Source organism: Phoca vitulina, unplaced genomic scaffold, assembly GCF_004348235.1.
Source record: "Phoca vitulina isolate PV1807 unplaced genomic scaffold, GSC_HSeal_1.0 scaffold39, whole genome shotgun sequence".
NCBI classification, from domain to species: domain Eukaryota; kingdom Metazoa; phylum Chordata; class Mammalia; order Carnivora; family Phocidae; genus Phoca; species Phoca vitulina.
This window is the reverse complement of record NW_022589742.1, coordinates 8,586,532-8,606,601: the sequence shown is the minus strand read 5'-3', so window position 1 is coordinate 8,606,601 and position 20,070 is coordinate 8,586,532. Positions and strand designations below refer to the sequence as shown.

Genomic DNA, 20,070 nt, shown 5'->3' with positions numbered 1-20,070 from the left:
GAAAGAGGATGAGCTGGAACTAGGTACAGGATAGGTTCATGGGGTCATTCTGGGTTCAAAGGCATGTTTAAACATGGATGGGATTAATGCGCATGGAAAACCCAACTAAACGTCTAGTAATGGTTTATTTCCATGAATACACGTTTTCTTCCCCACTATATATCACCGGATTCAGAAAGCCTTAACTGGATCCTCAGTCTCCCGATCTGTAAAAAAGGTAGGCTACAAAGGGAAAATGGTCTATGTGAATTCCAGTAGACTATCTTTGTGGAGACTGTCATGAATTCCTTGTAAGGAATTCACTAAACTATGAACTCCTACCCATAAGTCAGCCAATAAGGAATTTCAAAGGTTGGGAATATGATTAACATTTCAAACCAGCTCTTCCTTCAAATTTAGTTGATTCTTCCCCAGAGAGCTTTTCATATATCACTGCCTGTTTTCATATTAAGTACTGCCTTTTATAGTCATGCACTGTTAGAACACCTCTGCAAAAGAGAATAGCAGGGATGGTGGTGGACTAGGGGATGCTATCTTGGGGGATAAAGTAGTGTTACAAATAAATTATCCCTGGAAATGGATAACTTAAGCTGTTAGATTGGGTCATGTCAGTTTTTTTTTAGTAGCTTTCCTGCAATCTCTGCTCCTTTCTAATATAGGGCATATACCATTCACACCTAACTTGGGTCCATAACAAAGCTACAAAAAAGAAAGCTATCCATGACTGTGAGCTGTCACAACCCATGTGTGCACACTTATGAGGGGACCTTATGTTTTCATGACAGAGAGGTGAGCCAGGGAAATTCTTAGCTCTGAAATGATCCCAGACTTATATAACCTGAACTCATAGGAGTATCGTGTTTTTTTTTTCACCAATATTCCTTAGTTCATTGAATTTAGAAGACCTTTCAGCCTATAATGAACAAAGTACACTCAACGAAGTAAACCAGGGTAACAAAGCACCCCACAAGAGATGTTTTTCTTTATAAACATGTTTCACGAAAAAACTCTAAAACACTGATTGCTTTTCCATAAGCCACACTTCTTAGTTAAAATTAAATTTTAGACTCTACAATTGCATGAGCTTCAAGAAATGTTTCCCAAACTTGGTCCAATGTTCATTCAACCACTGTGATGGGAGTGCAACATTTATTGAGCCACCCATATGTGCCAGACAATTCACCTAAGTAATCTTACTGAACCCCAGGAATATGTAATAGCCGATTTTTAAGATGAGGAGCGTCAAGGTCAGAAACGTAAGATAACCTGCTCAAGGCTACACGGCTGGCAAGCGATAGTACAGGATATATATGCTTATGATGCCCATATTGGGTCTCAGAGGTGGGTCCCCCTGTTCCCCTATTTTCTGTGACCTTATGAACAGGGAAAATAAGGCTGTTTGTGGCTACCACTGTAATTCTTTCTGCTACATCTCCATTAATATATTTGAGAGAAAATGTCCTGCATTGCCATGCCTAAGGACTATTTACACTGTCCCTAAAAGCTGTACCACTGAGGTGGGCTGTCTCCCTAAGACAGAAAAAACTCGTCAACACTGGAAAGCTACCCCATGAACTCCTCAGCATTATCCTACAAGTCAAATGTATTCAGAATCCTCATAGTTCCTGACAGAATCATATGCAACTCCATCTTCAAATATATTTTCAAAGGAGGAACCTGGGAACATTGATCTCACTGTGTTTCTCTAAAATGAAATAACTTGTGCACAAATAGGAATTTTATGACAGATTCGATGTCCTCTAAAAGTTATCTTTTAGATAACTGCCATTTGGAGATCGATGAGAGGAGACTATACTATGAAACAGCTTTTCCTGGCTCATTTATAAGAGAATAGGACAGAACTCCTTGGGTTTAATTTTTGGAAATCCTAAACATCAGCATTTTTGATTCTCAATGAAATTAAACATAAAGGAATAGATAAGCAAAACTAAGTCAAATTGGGTACATTAGCCCTTCCTCTCCCTTCAGACCACCAAAACTTGGATGTTTTATCTGCTAACAATTCCTCCAAAGAAATCTCTAACATGTTTTCTTGCCAGCAAAAGCAATATAAATTCTGGGGAATCATGACTTGATACATTCATAGAAGACAGAAGATTGCTGTCAATATTTTGGAAGCTTGCTGATATTTTGTAGTAACACTAGTAAAACCTGTTAACATAGTATATAACTAGGGTAACTCTGGGGGTAAATTTGTCTTAATTTAATTTAAACGTGACCTATGAGTATATATTTGTTAAATCTTACACACTGAGTTATACCCAGAGATCCCTTCTGATTAACATCAACTTTTCTAATACTGTTTCACTGGGTTTGGAATGAAACTACAGAGTGGATAATTACCATCTGAGAGAGTAAAGCCTCTAACTACCACAATTATCCACATTAATTCAAATTGCATGAAAAGAGAAATAACAAATGTTTGGAAGACTGTGCTATGGGGGAAACTAAACAAACCAGCACAAAGGAAAACCTGCTATTAACAGAGGAAGGGAAATCATGTATTTTCTCTCATCGTATGAGACATCTGAGCTTTAAGTCTACTTGATTTGCTTCCTGGGTCATTACCAGTGGGGCACGGATACAGAGTAAGCAAAGGAGCCCTCAAAAGGGGATGCAATAACTAAATGTATTCCAAAAGCATATTTTTAAGTCCCAATGAGATATTTTTCAGTTTAGAAATATCTAGCTATGTACCTTACCATTTTCAAAAGCTGTATACCTCACTGTACATATAGCAAATTGCTGTATTTTGACGCTGTCCACACATTCATTTATTATCTGAGTCATAAACCATGGAAATGTGACATTTTCCATAGTTCAGTGGGATGAAGAGCAGGGCCATTAAGTGGAGGCAATTAGAAGACACAAACTGTCATCCTTTGTTGGTCAAGCCCAATTATGTCCCCAGTGGAATCCTAATGTTACTTTCATAAAAGTAAACTGGATAATCCAAGGCAGAGAAAAAGAAAATAATGTTATCATGAAAGAGTCATTAGAAGCATGTCCACTATTTTGCTCATGAATAGAAAATAACTGCCCCCTTCCCCAGGTGGAACCCATCTATTTCAAAGATGATCCCCTGGCCCAGCAGTACTAAGGAGTACTCATTAGGTCTGCCCTCTCCTCAACCCCATTACTGTGGATTTTATTAAAAATTTAATGATGGGGCGCCTGGGTGGCTCAGTCGTTAAGCATCTGCCTTCAGCTCAGGTCATGGTCCTGGGATCAAGCCCCGCATCGGGCTCCCTGCTCTGCGGGAAGCCTGCTTCTCCCTCTCCCACTCCCCCTGCTTGTGTTTCCTCTCTGGCTGTCTCTCTCTCTGTCAAATAAATAAAATCTTTAAAAAAAAATTTAATGATGGATGCAAAGCTGAGGTATTTATTACTTGCAAAAGAGATTCTACGGACCATGGGAATCAAATTTAATACCCTCATTTAATATTTGAGGTAACTGAGATCCTGACAAAGGAAAGGGGCTGCCCAAATCCGTGCATTCATTTGAGCATGACTTCGAAGCTGCATTCCTAGATTTCTGGTTCAGCGCACCCCTATTGTGATGCCCAGTGTAGCCACGATATTACTACCTGTCAACCACTGTTTCTTATGTATATAAAAAAAACACATGATTAATCAAATAGCATTTTATTCACCACTATTTTGGAATGGTGACAGAGACCTGATATACACATACGCCTCCAAGGGGAAGAGGGAGAGACATGGGCACTTGCGCACGCATGGAAACACACATGTAAACTGGATCTCTAGATGGTTCTTTACTAAACTGCACCATTCTTGATTCATTCCTCTCTTATTACGTGAAAGAGAGAAATCATTTATTTACTCTCCATCTTTGGCCTCTTACACAGTAAAACTTTCGTCTATCTAGCTACTAAATATTAATTGTAGAGGGTCTACTGGGTCTTCAGTAATTAATTTGGTATTGTAGGAAACATAAAAGAAGGAGAGGGCACTATTCTTAGCCACAAATAGCTTAAAATATCATTGGGGGGCACCAGATTTGCACACAAGAAACATCTGGCCAATACAAGAGGTACGTGAAAATATTACACTTGTACTCTGCGCACACAAAGTGAGGGGTCTGGGACGCTTGCATGGGCTTTTATAAGGCTGTAACATTACCAGGAAACAGTCTGATGTTATCAGATACTTCTTAACTCTCTCTATTTACAATTAACTCAATGAAGCCCAAACCGAGTATGGCTTTAAAGGATGTGTAATCTAGCTTCTATCGAGGGGCTTGTGCTAAATAAAAATGTGGAGGCAGTGAGTCGTTCCAGGGGCAATTCAGGAGAGAGGAAAATGACTGCAGACAAAACAATAAAGCAAAACCACACAAAAAAATCCTCCCATTTGACATCTGAATGTCACACCTGAAGGGAAAAATGAACTACTAGGTATTCTTATAAAAGAAAATTTCAACTAAAAGCAGGAATTGAAACTCAGTTGGTCAGAAAGCTTCTTTTAGCACCCACAAGGAAATACAACAAAACTGTCTACAGGAACAATTTTCCCTTGAATAACGTGGGATGACCACTTATGGTACATAATTGCCTTGGGAATGACTGTCGACATCACAGCAAGAAAAACTCTGGAAACTCTATGAATCTGCCACAAGATCATACCAGAGGCAGGGATTCTAGAATTCTGTGGAAGACTGAGACTTATGAAACAGCTAAAGAAAAGTTCATGTATCTTGCAGGAAAGCCACTTAATATTTCCTGGGCAGCAATGCCTAATATATAAAGATTACATACATACCGACAACTTCTAGAAGGACAAAGAACCCTATCAGTGTAACTTGGGCCATAGTGATTAAAAAAAAAATTAGGATGATGAATTTCAGGCTACTGTTTTTTCGTTTATTTGTTGTTACAAAATATACCTATTTGACTTTGTATTTAATTCAGCAGTACAAAATAGTAATCCAAATTCAGTAGTTTTTCTTGACCACTTGTCAATTACACATACTGTGATGCAAGGCAGCAGGGCTCCAAATGAATACATCACCATACTTAATATTATTATTTTAATATTATGATTACACTGGGTTGTCTCAATAAAATTCTTAGAGTCCTAGAGACAGGGAAAACTTAGAACGGAAATTCTTTTTATAGCAAAATTTATCTGACATGACACAAACTAAACCCTCTCAAATGGGATCTTCCTATAGAGAGAGAATATATTTATATCACGGGTCCCCCATGAACTTTGGGCCCATCATGGATTCTGGTATAGCAGCTCTGCATGTGGCTTCCTGAGAGATCAATTTCCTCAGTATATTGAAGAAAACACTGGTTCGTGATGAAATGGTAATAGGTTGGGTGGCAACAGTAAGAGCAAAGAGAGGTTTAATAAAATCGAATAAAAAAGATAAATTTTTTCTATTACTGTAATACTTAAACTCCCCATGAAAAAGAATATTGTTTTTTTAATGTCTTGCTGCTAACTTTTAAGAACAAAGTTTAATCTTAACCTCTAAGAGAAAATATATCACTTAATAAAAGTCTTACTAGTTGGGTTCGATTTTTCCCTCATGCTCCAACAAATGTTTGAAAATGTAGTGTAGCCACTGGGTTGGGTGAATCCATATGCTAATTTATAACCTATGAAATAGTCATTGATTCATTAAGAAATTAAATGTTGGTAACACTTAGAAAAAGGAAGTGCTATTGTGCTTATAAAAGTGCAATGGGAACATGATGAACAATTTGTGAAGTAATTAACTAATGTGCCAGAAATGAGCAACTTGCTGAAGATATTCGCCAGGTTTTTTCACAGTGGGCCCTATTTTCATTTCCCCTGATTCTTACACACCATGTGAGGTTTGAGATCTCTCAGGTTGAGGAGTGAGGAGCCATATAAAAAGTAGGATTTGACTACTAATAAATGCTATTGATTCAGTATGTCAGTGGGTTAGTATCTCATACTCTTATGACACACTTCACATAGAGCTTAATATGCTTTTACCTCTATACACATGACACTGATATCTTGGTAGAATTTCTTGGGTTATTGAATTTTGGACTTGATGAAGTCTATGTAATGTCAGCTAAGAAAATTATACCATTAGAGGAGTGATTCCAACAAATTATGCAAATGACACCTATACTTAAGGGTTAGTTAGTTATACATAGAAAAAGGCTAGACTGTACATTTGTAAAGCCTCTCAAAGGTTGACTTAGGTCACCATTCAGGGATGTGTAATCATAATGTGTAATAATAATAAAAAATAAAAAAACCACCTAATTAAGTGTTGGTGGTTAAAGCAAAGTAAAAATCCAAACCAACTAACTGTCCATCTTCTTCCAGCATGCTTTTTTTTTAGTATCAGTTGTAGCCAGTACAGGAACCTACCATAGCAGCAATCAAATCTCATTACGGTTCCAATTTTTCTTTTTTAAAGATTTTATTTATTTATTTGACAGAGAGAGACACAGTGAGAGAGGGAACACAAGCAGGGGGAGAGGGAGAGGGAGAAGCAGGCTTCCCGCCTAGCAGGGAGCCCGATGTGGGGCTCGATCCCAGGACCCTGGGATCACGACTCGAGCTGAAGGCAGACGCTTAATGACTGAGCCACCCAGGTGCCCCACGGTTCCAATTTTTAAACTAAGGCAGTTCACAATTATTCTGACAAAAATGGCAAGTCCTTCCCCCTCCCAAGTGGGTGACTGACCACATAAAAAGACTATTGTACACACGCTTCTATATTTATCATAAAAAACCCTTTGTCAAATATTCTGACAGAAAATGCTAAATGAAACAATAGGAAAACCTGACCTTTAAGGAGGTAATCAAATGGTTTAAAACCTGTTTGCAAAGCTCCTTGTTCGAATATTAGCACAAACTAGGGGAAAAGGGCAATGATGGTGAACTTATTTGAAACTATGTGCCATCCCATAATCTCTGCTGATTCACTGAATTTCTGCAATCTTATGGCGTATCTTTAGCACTAAGGTGGAGGCAGGCGTTCGGACGTGCCTGGGCCACTTGCTCCCACGCTGTTGAACCCTGAGGGTAGAACCGAGCACTTGGAGGCTAGTCAGAAACTCACAGTACCAATAACCTTGGGGAAGAAACTGCATGTCATTTTCATTTTAGCTCCCTAACACTGCCAAGATGGAGGTGTCCTGACTGCAACAACAACAACAAAAAAAGTGTGAATCAAATCTAATCCAGAATTGTTTCAAACACATGTGGAATCCTTGCATTTCTTTACTATGATTATTCCTCACCTGTTCGCTTGCTTTTTTTGTATTTTTGATGGTACACAACACAAAAAACAACACTACCGCCCAGCAGCTTATAAAACGGTCTCTGTGCGTCCACATCCAGGCGTGAGCCCCCGGAAGCAGAGCCCTTACCTCTGCGAAAGCAAGAACCACGAGTGGGGTTCATGCAAATTGATGAACATCACCAGAATGTGTTAGAGATATTGAAAAACACAAAACAAAAAAACCTCCCTTGATGTCGAAACTCTGCTAGTCTCACTAAGGTTTCAGAGGTTTGAGACAGATGCTATTAGTGAGGTGTGGTGAATAAAATGATCAGCTATGGCGAGGAAAAGAGCCTCACCTCAAAATCTGGAGAGGAGTCAGACCAAAAGAGATTCCACACCATGTACAATAAAATGCTGCTCTGCGTGCCCTCCATGTGAACAGAAATCAGAGCAAGGTCCAGAGCAAAGAAATGTACTGAGCAAAACCACCCATCATAGTTCTGCTGAGCTCTACTCTCAAGGTTAATTATTGGTTTAAATAAAGTCTCGTGCCTAGATCAGAGACACTAGCAGTTAAAGTGTTTCCTGAGCCTTTTACATGAAATTTAAGAATTGTTAAATTCAAATACTTTTGTGGCATACAAATGCTTTAATTTATTGACAGTCCTACTGGGAGCGGAACTTTTTGTTTGAGCAAATTATTCTATTTGGGAATAGAGGAGTACGAAGGAACACAATGAGTTGGCTGGGTGGTTTCCCTTGTTGGGAGGGATATTAGGAACGCAAATGTAATAAACAGCTTTCATAAATGTGCTTTTTTATCCACCTAATGTCTCTAGCGCTAACCACCCATGTAACCACCCATCTAATCTGAGAGAAGTAACATGAGTAACAGGGATCTCAGAGCAAAAGGAGATGGTAGTGTCAAAACCTTACCCCATTTCTTCAGCAATCATGATAGGAAATGATCATTCCATTCTGGAGAAATAAGTACTTTGTATTCCTCAAAAGAGCAGGTGTTAATATAGGTTGCATATTATAGCTCCAAGAAGTTGTATTGGGGTCTACAGGTCAGCATCGTTTCTCTTTGCTGTGCCTACTACTGCGGGATGAAATTGTAGAAAACTGGAGGGAAAGATTTCCCAGTGGCATTGTCCAAACATGGGAGGTGGACTTTGAAATATCTTGAGGCTTTGGTTGGTTGACTCCACTGTAACCCACTTGTGTTATGCAAGTGGAGTCACATGTTTACAAGACTTTTAAAGCACTTCAACTTACATCATTTCTTGATATAATTGAAAACCATTTTTCCATTGTATTCAATTTTACCGTCCCATGACATATAAACATGGTCTTAATGTGATCTGCTGAAGACTGTGGTGCCAAATATCCAATATATATTATTTAATACAACTGGTAAATTTCCATAAAGAGGCACCCTCAACCCACCCCCATCCCCAAGGACATTCAAATTGTTTCCCTATATGGCATTTTCTTACAGTGAGTTTGGAACTAAAAATAGCATCGCCAGGCTGCAGAAGTTGGGGAGGAACGGTTTATGCCAATCCTTACTGTGGTAGATCAACTATTAACAATCAGGGCTCTGAACATAGGACAACTGACTGTAAACTCCAGCCATCGTATGGAGCAATGTGATCACTGTTTGTGGCCAGATTATAGCCTAGTACCTTGGGATGTTCCCTGGATAGCTGGTAACTGATTGGTTGACAAAGCTCCTAGACCACCTCATGCCTCTGGTTCTCTGGGAGTTGAGACGTGTGACTGGGCTTTCTGAGACCAGAGGTGTGTGTGTGGTGGGGGAGGGAGCTTTCAGATCTCTGCCTTTAACATTGTGATACAGTAAAGAAGTTCTCAGCTCCCAGGTCTTCTGGAGGCTCGACCTCAATCTTCTTCAGTGCAAACAGCCTGCACAGAGGCTCTTTCGTGAGCACTTGTATTACAGGGAATCATTACGACGTGGACAGGAACCAGGGAACACTTTACACAATATTTTTGAGACTTCTTTAATCAAACAACCAAAACACTTTTGTTGTTGTAGCCTTGCTGATTTTGTGGCCAGATTAGAGCAATGGATTTGTTATGCACAGGCTTTTTTGTTACAGTGTTTGTTATATATATTGGAGTTTTACCAGTTGGAATCTCTTTTCTGAAAGTGATCACTGTCACTTTCTGGTGTCTCATCGTCAATTATGAAAGTATTATGGGATGATTCATACCCTCCCCCTGTTAAGCTTTTTTCATCCTCTGTATTATTGCTGTCTAAGTTGTTAATGCCTTGCGGTTATTTACATTTGACGTTTCCAAATATCTATACTAATTTTTTTCCTGGGTAAAAATGGACATCCCCTCTAATTCTGGCTACACCTGTTCTACGCTGAGCCGGAATTCCTATCCACATCTGGGGCCCTTATGGATGGGGGTGTTCTATATTATGGCTACTGGCTATATGCAAAATCTATCCAAGAAATCAACTGAGGCTTTCCCCGCAGTTCCACATCCAGACTGTCAAAAGCAGTTAGCATCAGAGTATCTGATGAATAACTTAGTAAGAATTTTAGCACAGACATGTTATCTATTCACACATTCAGCCTGGGTAAAACATATTAAATGTATTAGTCAGGGGCTTGCCAGTTATTAACCTTGGTTACAGCTATTATAATGATCAGAGAAATGCTTTCATTTAAAGTTTCCCTGTTCGGAAGTCACAATTCCCTTTAAGTGGGGTAACCACTGAAACCAGTGCTGCCGCCTTTAATTTTTTTGTGTATCAGTAATTCACTATTTTTTTTTTTTTAAGTAGGCTCTACGCCCAGCAGCACGGGCCCCAAAACAGGGCTTGAACTCACGACCCTGAGATCAAGACCTGAGCTGAGATCGAGAGTCGGACGTTTAAGCGACTGAGCCACCCCGGGGCCCCCAAGTAATCCACTTTCTTAGGTAATCTGGCAATGTTAACACTCGAGAGGATCCATGAAAGGTTATAATTGGGCCTTTCATTTATTTTACATATTCAAAAGGTCTGACACAAATAGTATGATTTGTTTTTATTTTTTATACACATCTTCATTAGTTTAACAAAAGGAAATTTTTGCTAGACATTGTTGTATGACTAAGGGGGGGTGGAGAAAGATCAGTTACTACTTAATGAGTATAGGATTGGTAGGTAAACTATTTTAAAACACAACTTTCATGGAAAGGATAATAAGAAAAAAGGCCTTGGTGGGCTGTTTGCTTTTGCCATACTGTGGATTAAAATTGTACAAATAAGAAGGGAGGGACTCATGTCATGAGACTCACTTGATAATTACACGAAATGTCACTAAAAGGTCTCATTTGTTCGGTTCTATAAAGCTAGTAAGCATTACCGAATATGGTGCTAGAGCAATCTCCAAAGGTATTATATGTTCAGCGTAGGATATATATTTAAAACAGATTTATTTTGGGAATTCCAAAATAACTAGTCCCATAATAGCAACAGAGTAATGAACATAAGACTGGTTTCTTCCATTTGTCTTTGTGTATGTGTGTTGTATGTGTGCATAAGTACGTGCGCACGCATGAGTTACCCCCCCTACATCTGGCTTTACTTGCTAAAATTCTTCTTCCTTGCTCTTGCCAATTACTTTATTCTTTAGCTCCAAGAGGCTGGCTTTTTTCTTACAAATATGAATTTAGCTTCTGAGTTAAAGCCGTGAGACATTCTTTTAAATATGTGCCCCATGACCTCTCATTTGGATTATTTTTTCAACTTGGCCTCAAAAACAGAATATGGAGCCAATCTCGCTCTGTTTAGCTACAACTACAATTGTCTCCTTGATTACTGAGAAAGTACCATCCTCAGTCATTCTTCCACCTAAGAAACTATACCTTCACTCTGAATAATTTACCAGTCGGGGCTATGTTTTTATGGAGACCATAAAGAGAAGGCCCTTGACTGTGAAGGTACAAACAAGCAGATTTATCTAATTTCATATTCAAATACTGCCAAGCTAGATTTTCGTTCACATTTGAATGAAACTTCCATGAAATGCAAAGAGAACTAAACATGAGAAATAATCTGTGACTTGGGAAATGTATTTTGGGTTCGAAAATTATGCTGATTCACTGGTATTCTGAAGGAATATCGAAGATGAATACAGCTATATACGGTCTATTTTTCAATACAGTAAATATAATGACCTCTACCCTCAACAGCACCAACATGGTAACTGAAAGCCTCTTTAAAACGTAACATTTAACTCCTTGAGCTAGCAGAGCCATTCACTGACTGACAAAATGTGCTCGTTTTCTCTGCTTTTCTTTAAGATAATTTCATTTTCTTCATATTCCATTTTTAGTGATGTCACTCAGAAGTATATGTGTACGCATTTAATTACCCTTACAATCTCCTTAGTCCGAAACAAAAATGCCCATCAAAAATGTTTAATTCCATGGCCACTGAAAACAAAATAGCCTGTTAGATGTGGGCACCAAAATTGGGAACCTAAGTTTTCATAGTCAATCCCTTTTCTAATTTTATATTAAACAAATCAAATTCAACACTTTGTGAATTAACTGAAGTATACAAAGAAGCTAAGGTTTTAAGTAGATGTTAGAATCTGTGTCTACTAGTTTTGTAGGGGTGTTATATATGATGGCTACTGGCTCTATGCAAAATCCATCCAAGAAATCAATTTTGATTTGATAATGATCATGTTCTCCTATATTGGATATTAATAGCATTTGTGTTTATTTTAAATCTATTTCCTTTTATAATTGGGTCAATCCCACTTGCCTAAACAGTTATAATGTTTAAACCAGTGCCCTCCGTTTAATTCTAATTAAATTTATATGCCTCTATGACAATAACCCTAGAAGTTAAATTATATGAACTTGCTGATATATAGATTGAACAGTACTCGAACATTTTACGCATTACGAACGTTTGCTAGGAGGACATTCATCACACTGAATTGATCGAGGGGTTCATCTAAACTTTAACAACCTTCCTATATTAGAATATGGGCTAGAGCTATTAAGTCATATCACTGAAAATTAGATCTTAAATCGTCACTTGCTGAAATCTGGGAAAGAAAACAAATCTGCACAAGAGTATGCTCGCAGTTGACAGTTAAAATGTACTGAGCACCTGAGGCCTTTTAACATAAACCAATGCCCCACCCATAGTCTGAAGTTAAAACATTTATCAGAACTGATTTTAATTCACCCAAACGATATAAACTAACCTTCCATTAAATAATGGTATTTAAGGCCAGTGACTAGAATGCTAAACCCAGAAAATCCTTTGCTGCTGGATCCTACTTTTCATGATGCTTCCTCGCTTTGTGAAAAACATGTTCATTTTTCTCTACCTCAGTTTAACTATTGGTAAACTTATATGGCATACCTAAGAATCAATGGTCATTTCTCAAATTTTTGATGATTATCTTATTTTTCTAAAGAGGTTTGGGACCTTAAAAATATAATGTTAAAAACTGGGCTTTTAGGAGCACAATATTTACTCAAAGCATTTCCCAATGGATTGTTTACTAGTTGCAAAAGAAAAAAAAAAAAGCAAGAACTATACAGTGGAAAATCAGACAACATCGTGATTGGATCATCAAAATTAGCATCAGTGATGGGGAGAAGAAACTTGGTAAATTTAAGGTATGTGGAAATAATCCCGTAGAGAAGTCAGAATCGGTCCCCACAGTTCAGATTCCAAGTCTGCCTGGGCCCCTGGGCTCAGGGACACACGCTGCCTCATTCCCATGGCATCAAGCTGACTCTCAGAGAGACCTGCTTTCTGATCTTGCATCTAATTTGCTGTAGTCGTCCCAGGACCATAAAACAAGGCAGTAAAATCACTCCTGTGAGTCCTCTCTAGAAATACAGGAATGGAAAAGGTTTACTTGTCAAAGGATTTCTACTTGTCTCCATGTGAGTGCCCCCAGCCCCGACAGACAACTCAAGCAACACCGTGTGCTCTGGAAATGGAAAAGTAGTGTTGATGAGAGGTTAAGTAATTAGGCAGGTAAAAAGGCTGCTACTGAGTTCTGGAACATTCCAAAATCAAAACAAAATGCTTTTGGTTTAGCTTTGAGTTTATTATCCTGTTTCTAGCATCTGGTATTACTCCTCTATTAAAACAGATACTAGGATGTTATTAATATTTTCACATTTAAGACCCTTGCTTTTCTGTAGTTAATGTTTATTCATTTCAACTGGTTCTGAAATATGTATTATAAACAGCTTTATGCTATTAAATATTTATACTATGAAGTTTTGAGGAACTCTCAAAAGCTTGTGTATAACTCATTAGTGGTAAAGAAAAACCAAAGGTATGAACAAAGTTCTCTATGCACAATGAATAATAATTTCCTTACAGTTCCAGAAAGCCTTAGTTCTATCATCGACAAAAGTAAATATGTTATGAAATAATGGCTAATTATGATTCTCTGTGCCACAGATGGTTTCTCACTGCCACTTGAGCCTACATCAAGTCTGTCCCCCGTGGCAACAAGAAAAAAAGGAGGGGGGAGGATGCAGTGCGGGAATTCTGAGATTAATCATGGAAAATAAATTACTATCTCTGTAGCAATAACAACACGGAGGTATTGTTTCTTTATGTAATGGACAAAAGGGGGGAAGAAATGGTAAAAAACGTAAAACTGAATTTCAAAGAAATGGAGGGATGTACAAGCAGAAGTGCAAAAGTATACAAAGAAATACAAGGAAATAAGAGAGCTTTTCCAAGGATCAGCATTTTCCTTCATCGCAAGAAATAGTCCTTTAGAAATGTAAAGTCAATTTGTTTGCAAGAGCAGAAAAAATATCAGCATCAGAAATTTCAGATAAAGGACAAAGTGCATATGAATTCATGGTTTCCGACTTCATGGCAGCGGGGGGGAGCGGGGGTGGTTCTCAGTGCTATTCAGCAATCACTTTTCTTGGCCCGAGATCAGTGGTTTTCAACCCAGGCTACCCATTAGCATCAGCTAGGGAGTTTTAGAAAATATTCATGCACAGACCCCCCACCCCGCTTTACATATTTTGATATAATTGGTTTGAGTGTAGCACAGAGACTGGAATTTTTTTAAAGGTCCCCAGGTGATTCTAATAGGTAGCTAAGTTTGAGAACCGCTGTCTGACTAGGAGTCAGCCAACTTTTTTTTGCTAAAGGGTAAGATAGTAAATAATTTTGACTTTGTGGGCCCTAAGGGCTCTGTTTCAACTACTCAACTCTGCTGTTGTAGGCACAAAAGCAGCCAGAGACCGTAAGTAAATGAATGGGTGCGTGTAAACTTTACTTACAAAAACAGGTTATAGGATGGATTGGGTCCATGTGCTGTGGTTTACACAGCCCTGGTCATTAGACTGTTTCCACGCCCCTTTCCCAAAACAGCTGTTTCAAATCTTCACTCGTGCCACCCCTAGGCCTCTGATTTTCAGCAGGTGACCTCTCATGCTACTTCACTGGGAATATGCAGGTCATTGGGCTGGAAACCCCCCAACTTTCTTCTCCATCACCTGCAGGCTTCGTACACCTATGTCCGCATCTGTCCTCATCTCTTGGGCTCCTATTGCAGAATCAGCCTCCCTCCTATCCAGGTGAATCTAATCCTTTCACTTACACTCAATTCCATCAGTCTCCTCAACTCCTTCAGGACCCCACTCCCTACAGGATCCCATTTCCTATGTCTTTAATTCCTTCCTCTCTATTGGCCCTTTCCCTTCACCTAACAAGTAGATTCAAGTGTCTTAACGAAAGAACCCCGAAAGCATTCCTCCCTCAATCCTGCGTCCTCCTCTAAATATTCATGTCTCTCCTGTTAGAAATGCTATACCTAAACTGCCTCTACTTCTCCCTTCCCATTCACTCCTCAAGTCACCCACTACAGTCTGGTTTCTGTCTCCATTACTCCACTGAAAGTGCTCTTGTCAAGACCACTGAAGACCTGTCTATGATATATTCCTAGTTCTTGTTTTACTTATTTTCTCTGAAGCATTTGACATTGCTGACTCTTCTGAAAACTCTCTCCCCTCTTAGCTTTTGTAATACCATGATATCTGCCACAATTAGTTCTTTTCTGCTGCTGGCCACTTACATGATGGTATTCCCTACTATTATTTGACAAACTCTCTTTTCTTCTTGTGCTACATATTCTCTCAACTATTCTCATGGCATCAGCCACCACCTACATGCAATAACTCCTACATTTTATCTCTAGCTCACATCTTTCTCCAACTCCATGTTCATATTTTCAAGTATCTATAGCAAGCTCCCCTCGGGTATCTTCTTTCCCAGGTCTGCTTTTTCCTTTATTCTCCATCTTGGTTAATAACTTCACCATCAAACCAATTGCCAAAGCTAAGATTCTCCCTCTCCCCCAGGGACCCTCATAACGCGCCATTATGGAAATTTTAAAAAGTGTCTCTACCTGAAGCTACTTCACGTCCATCTGTGCAGTGAATGGCAAGCATACATGTTTGACCACCCATGGGGGTCCTGCTTTCCCTCCAAATCCAGTTGGCCATCAAATCCTGATGATTCTACCTCTAAAACAGCGCACGAATACGTGTCCTTTTAGCCAGTGCTTTAAGGCAGACCTTAGTCATTCCTCACCAAGATTATTGTCAATAACTTCCTAATAGATTTTTTTTTTACTTGCCCGCATCAGTAGCCCCCACTTCCTTATTTTTGCTTCCTCCTTAGGTCATTGTCCAAACCCAACAATGTTTCAGCGGTAGAAGGGCCATGGTTTCATGTAAGGGAAGAGTGATCCTCTCTCTTTTGATAAGGCATAATATTTCCTGTAGCTTTTTGGTCGCAACAACACAAGATGTCAAAGTCACAAAGACAGATTCTATCCTAATAGAGTCTGGGCACCATACTTTAAATGATAATGAAATGGGTGATCAACATGGTGAAGGGACTCCAAACCATGACCTAGGAGGAGTAATAAGAAGTGGAAAATGTATCCTGGAGAAGATTCAGATTCTTTCCTGGAGCACGCTAACTGGATATTTTTCCCTATATGAACTCCAGGGTTATCAATCAGACATCTTTCCTCCTTAATGAAAACAGTTTCTTTTCCTTAATAGGAAATGCTTACTTAAGGTTCCTTTTCCTTAATGGGAAATGCGTACAAAGTGTCCCACATTTTGCTATCAGCTTGCCCATCATGGAAAGGAAACCCATCAATCTATAATGCTGATTCCTCCTGGGAAGTCTTCCTAAGAAATGAGCTCATGTTGGCATTTACCTGTTTGCTAAAAGACTGGTCAATTTGAATGGTAGGCTATGAATTTTTGACATCAGTTCCTTAAATGTAATACCAAATGCCTTAATTTTCTTGAGTGGGGGCACCTGACATATAACCTAACTTACAAGACTTTTTCCTTCTTCTAACTTAAATGTTATTTCCAAAATTAAAATTATTATTGCAAGATTTAAAAAAATTCAACCTTCTGGATTCTTGACCAGTAATTATTTCCTAATAATTAGTTTCTATGCCATCTGGTATTTACCTTCCCAAACGTACGCTTTGTATATTCCATTTCTTTCCCATGCCTGCACAGTAGTTTCAGAAAACAAGCATTTATTTCATTAAACACCTACCTTTGTATCTGGCCCTGTTGAGGTAGTCTGTGGATCTAAATGAGGTTAATTAAAATCCTGCATTATTACATTCTCTAACCTTAACACAAATCTGAAAAACAAATCCCCTTTTCTACCCTTTATAATAATGGCAATGTATTAATAAGTGACAGATACCATGAATATAGCGATAAATCCAAATTTTTCATTTGTAAAAATAATAAAGCCCCCGCATTTATTCAGCAAGACCGTTGCCATAGCCTGATGAGAAGCGGAGAGTGACCAGGGTTAGAGGATTATGCTGGTGATTAATCTTCTATGGTAACATGAAACAGACTACCCGGTTTGCCAAATGAATGGGCCCTTTGTGGTCTTAGTCTTCTCTCACCTCTTTCCCAGCCTGGCCTCTGAAAACCGGGGCTATGACATGGTTTCCACCACGTCTGCCAACAGTCTTTCTACACACCTGGCTTTGCAATAAATTCAGGGAACAGGCGAGAGCACAAGTATTTACAGGTTCACCACTCTGGTAGTTTGAGGAATAGATTTCTCCAGCCATGGTAACAGCCTCCTTGAAGGCTGTCTGGTGGGAAGTTTGACAAGCAGTTCTCTCCACTTTAAACATCCTAGCCTCTTCTGAAAATATGTGAAATTCGAAGTGAAGATTATGGAGTATTTATAGATTAAGTGGTCTCCTGTAAGAATGAAATCCTCACCCTGATAACTGTACCGCTTCTGCCTGTATTTAAATGTTAAACATTTTTCAAAAGCTTAATTTGGCCTCATGTTCCTAACTGAATTGTTGTCCACACTGTTTACGTATTTCTTGGGAAAAGCAGGAATTTGCACATATGGAGAGGTTGAAATGTGCCTGATGGAAAAAGGGTAGAGACAGCAAACGTGACCTAATTGAACTGAAGATAACAAATAGACACACTTCCAGAACTCATGTCCTAGAGTTAATTTGAGGAAGAGGTCTCCTTAATTTCTTTAGGAGGAAACATGGATAAATGTGTGTTGAGCTGAGTTATAGAAATGGCTTTGCTTCCCACAGCTGCCAAGCAGGACAGAGCATTATATGATATGCTACATAAAATAATAACCCAAGTGTCATCATATGCAAAAAAGTTTAGTGGATCTTTGATTTTATACCAAAAACGTTAGCTTCAAATGATTAACTAGCAATAGATGTAACTTTCCCTGGAGGTTAATTTGTCCTTTTGAATGAGTTATTTCCATCAAGAACATTCTTCCTCATCACAGAAATCTGCAATGATAACACATATGCAACATATTTTATTTCACATCCGATGAAACCCAGAGTAGTCAAAGCATGAGCGCCATGAAAGGCTTACCGAGGTGTACAGGTATCCCTCGCTGTTCATTGCCAAATACAGCTTGGTTTGAACTCCTTGGATAGCCACCACTCGAAGACCCACAGGGATGAGGTTAAACAGAGCTGAAATCAAAAAGAATGTGAAAGCAATGTTATCATTCTGAATTCCATAGCTTTTTCATGTTCCCAGCAGGTGTGGCCCTCCCAAAGTGATGTGTGCTTGGTAAAACCGTGTCTATATATTTACACATAGACAGATAGGGCCTCGTCTACCTTTTAGTGTACTTGGTGTCTGGCTGCAGACATTTCTGGGGAAATGGAAGACAAGCCCACGGTTTGTATAGTGTCAGAAGTAGGGAATCCGGATGCTTTTGGAGAGCTGCAGTTTCAGGAATTGGTCTATATATTAAATAGCTTTATCCTCAACGAACTATTTTAAACTGCTCCCCTAGATGACTGCTAAAATTCACAGACATGGTTATGATCTACCAGTTGGGGAGAGATTCCTAGAATCTTAGAAAAGATACTAGTCTAACTCCCTCATCTAAATTATCTGTATTATTTCCAATGCAACAACCCAAAAATAAATCCAGGCCTTGGGAAAAAAAAAAAAAAGTCATTTTGTAGTCTTATGTTCCCAGAGTAGTATTTCAGTATTTCTTAAAGAACCAACATTTTCCAAGATAGCGTTGGGGGTGGGGACAGTGCCTAGCTTTTAGTGTCTAGTAGCAAAGGTGATAGGAATACAAATGAAGAACTTAAGAGGTTTGTTTGTTTATTTAGCAAAATAGTTGTAAGTAGGCAGCCAGCTGGTACCAAAGAGGCCTTCATTTCTCCATTTGAAGGTTTGATTGCGTGAAACTTACACCCAGCCTCTCCTCACAATCACACACCACTCACTGGAGAAAACCAGTGGGCGTCCTCCCCCTACCAGCTGTCTACTCCCTCCTACACTGTGAATAAAAATAAAACAGTACATTTTTAAAACGTAGTGCTTGTCACACACATCTTTTGAAGCTAGCCTGTGCACCTTTCAAGAGTCATAGACCAATGTTGATGATTTTTGCCTTGGTGTGTAAGTTTACTGACGACGATATACCGGTCTGCTATCATTTCTGTGAACAGGAATATGAAAAGAGTCACCATATGGGTAAGAATAGCTTTTCTGAGCTCTCTTACCTTGATGCATATATATACTGCTGCAGTAGGTGGGGTAATATGGATGAGAAATATTAATGAAGAGCTAAATATTCCTTGGGGAGCCTACAATGTATATTTCCCTTATAATCAGTGTGTTACCAGAGAGGAGCTAGGACATATTGTACAGTTCAAAATACAAGCGTTCCTACCACATGCCACCGATGGCACCTCATTCAATGCTCATCATATTAAAAGCTGTGCCCTTCTGTTATGTGAGGTAAAGGAAAGTAATTGCACAGATTGCAAGCCAGGATCTCATGCTATATTTGACAATGCAATGCATAGGAAAGGAGTCTGTCTCTTTGCTTATGTCATGTATATATCTCTTTCTGTTGATGATGCCTTGCTCACAGAGGTGCTCAACACGCATTTGCAGATTGACAGAAATCTGTATGGTGAAAACATGATACGATCATATTTTTGGAATGTGATAGATCACAATCCCATTATATAAAAGTTCTTGTTTAAAAAAATCTGAGATCTAAAAAATCAAACAAAAACTTCCATATGGGTTTGGCATAAAAGCCATACCACTGTGTACCACCAGACAACTAGAATACCAGCTTGTGTCTGAATCCTAGTTCGGTCATAGTCATAGAGGACAGGCAGTAATATATGAAATTCAGAACTGTTTCTAGAACCTCATTTTTCACAACATTCAGAACCTCCTTAG

The 20,070-nt window shown here is 38.9% G+C and overlaps 1 protein-coding gene across 2 annotated transcripts in view; it reads right to left on the bottom strand.

Moving 5' to 3' along the window:
* FGF13 (fibroblast growth factor 13) overlaps positions 1-20,070 on the bottom strand; it is a 474,294-nt gene that overhangs the window by 40,976 nt on the left and 413,248 nt on the right. For both annotated transcript variants that reach the window (XM_032428191.1, XM_032428192.1), the window contains one exon: positions 18,217-18,320. In XM_032428191.1, coding sequence (XP_032284082.1) covers positions 18,217-18,320 — 104 coding nt within the window. The remainder of the gene's footprint in view (positions 1-18,216; positions 18,321-20,070) is intronic.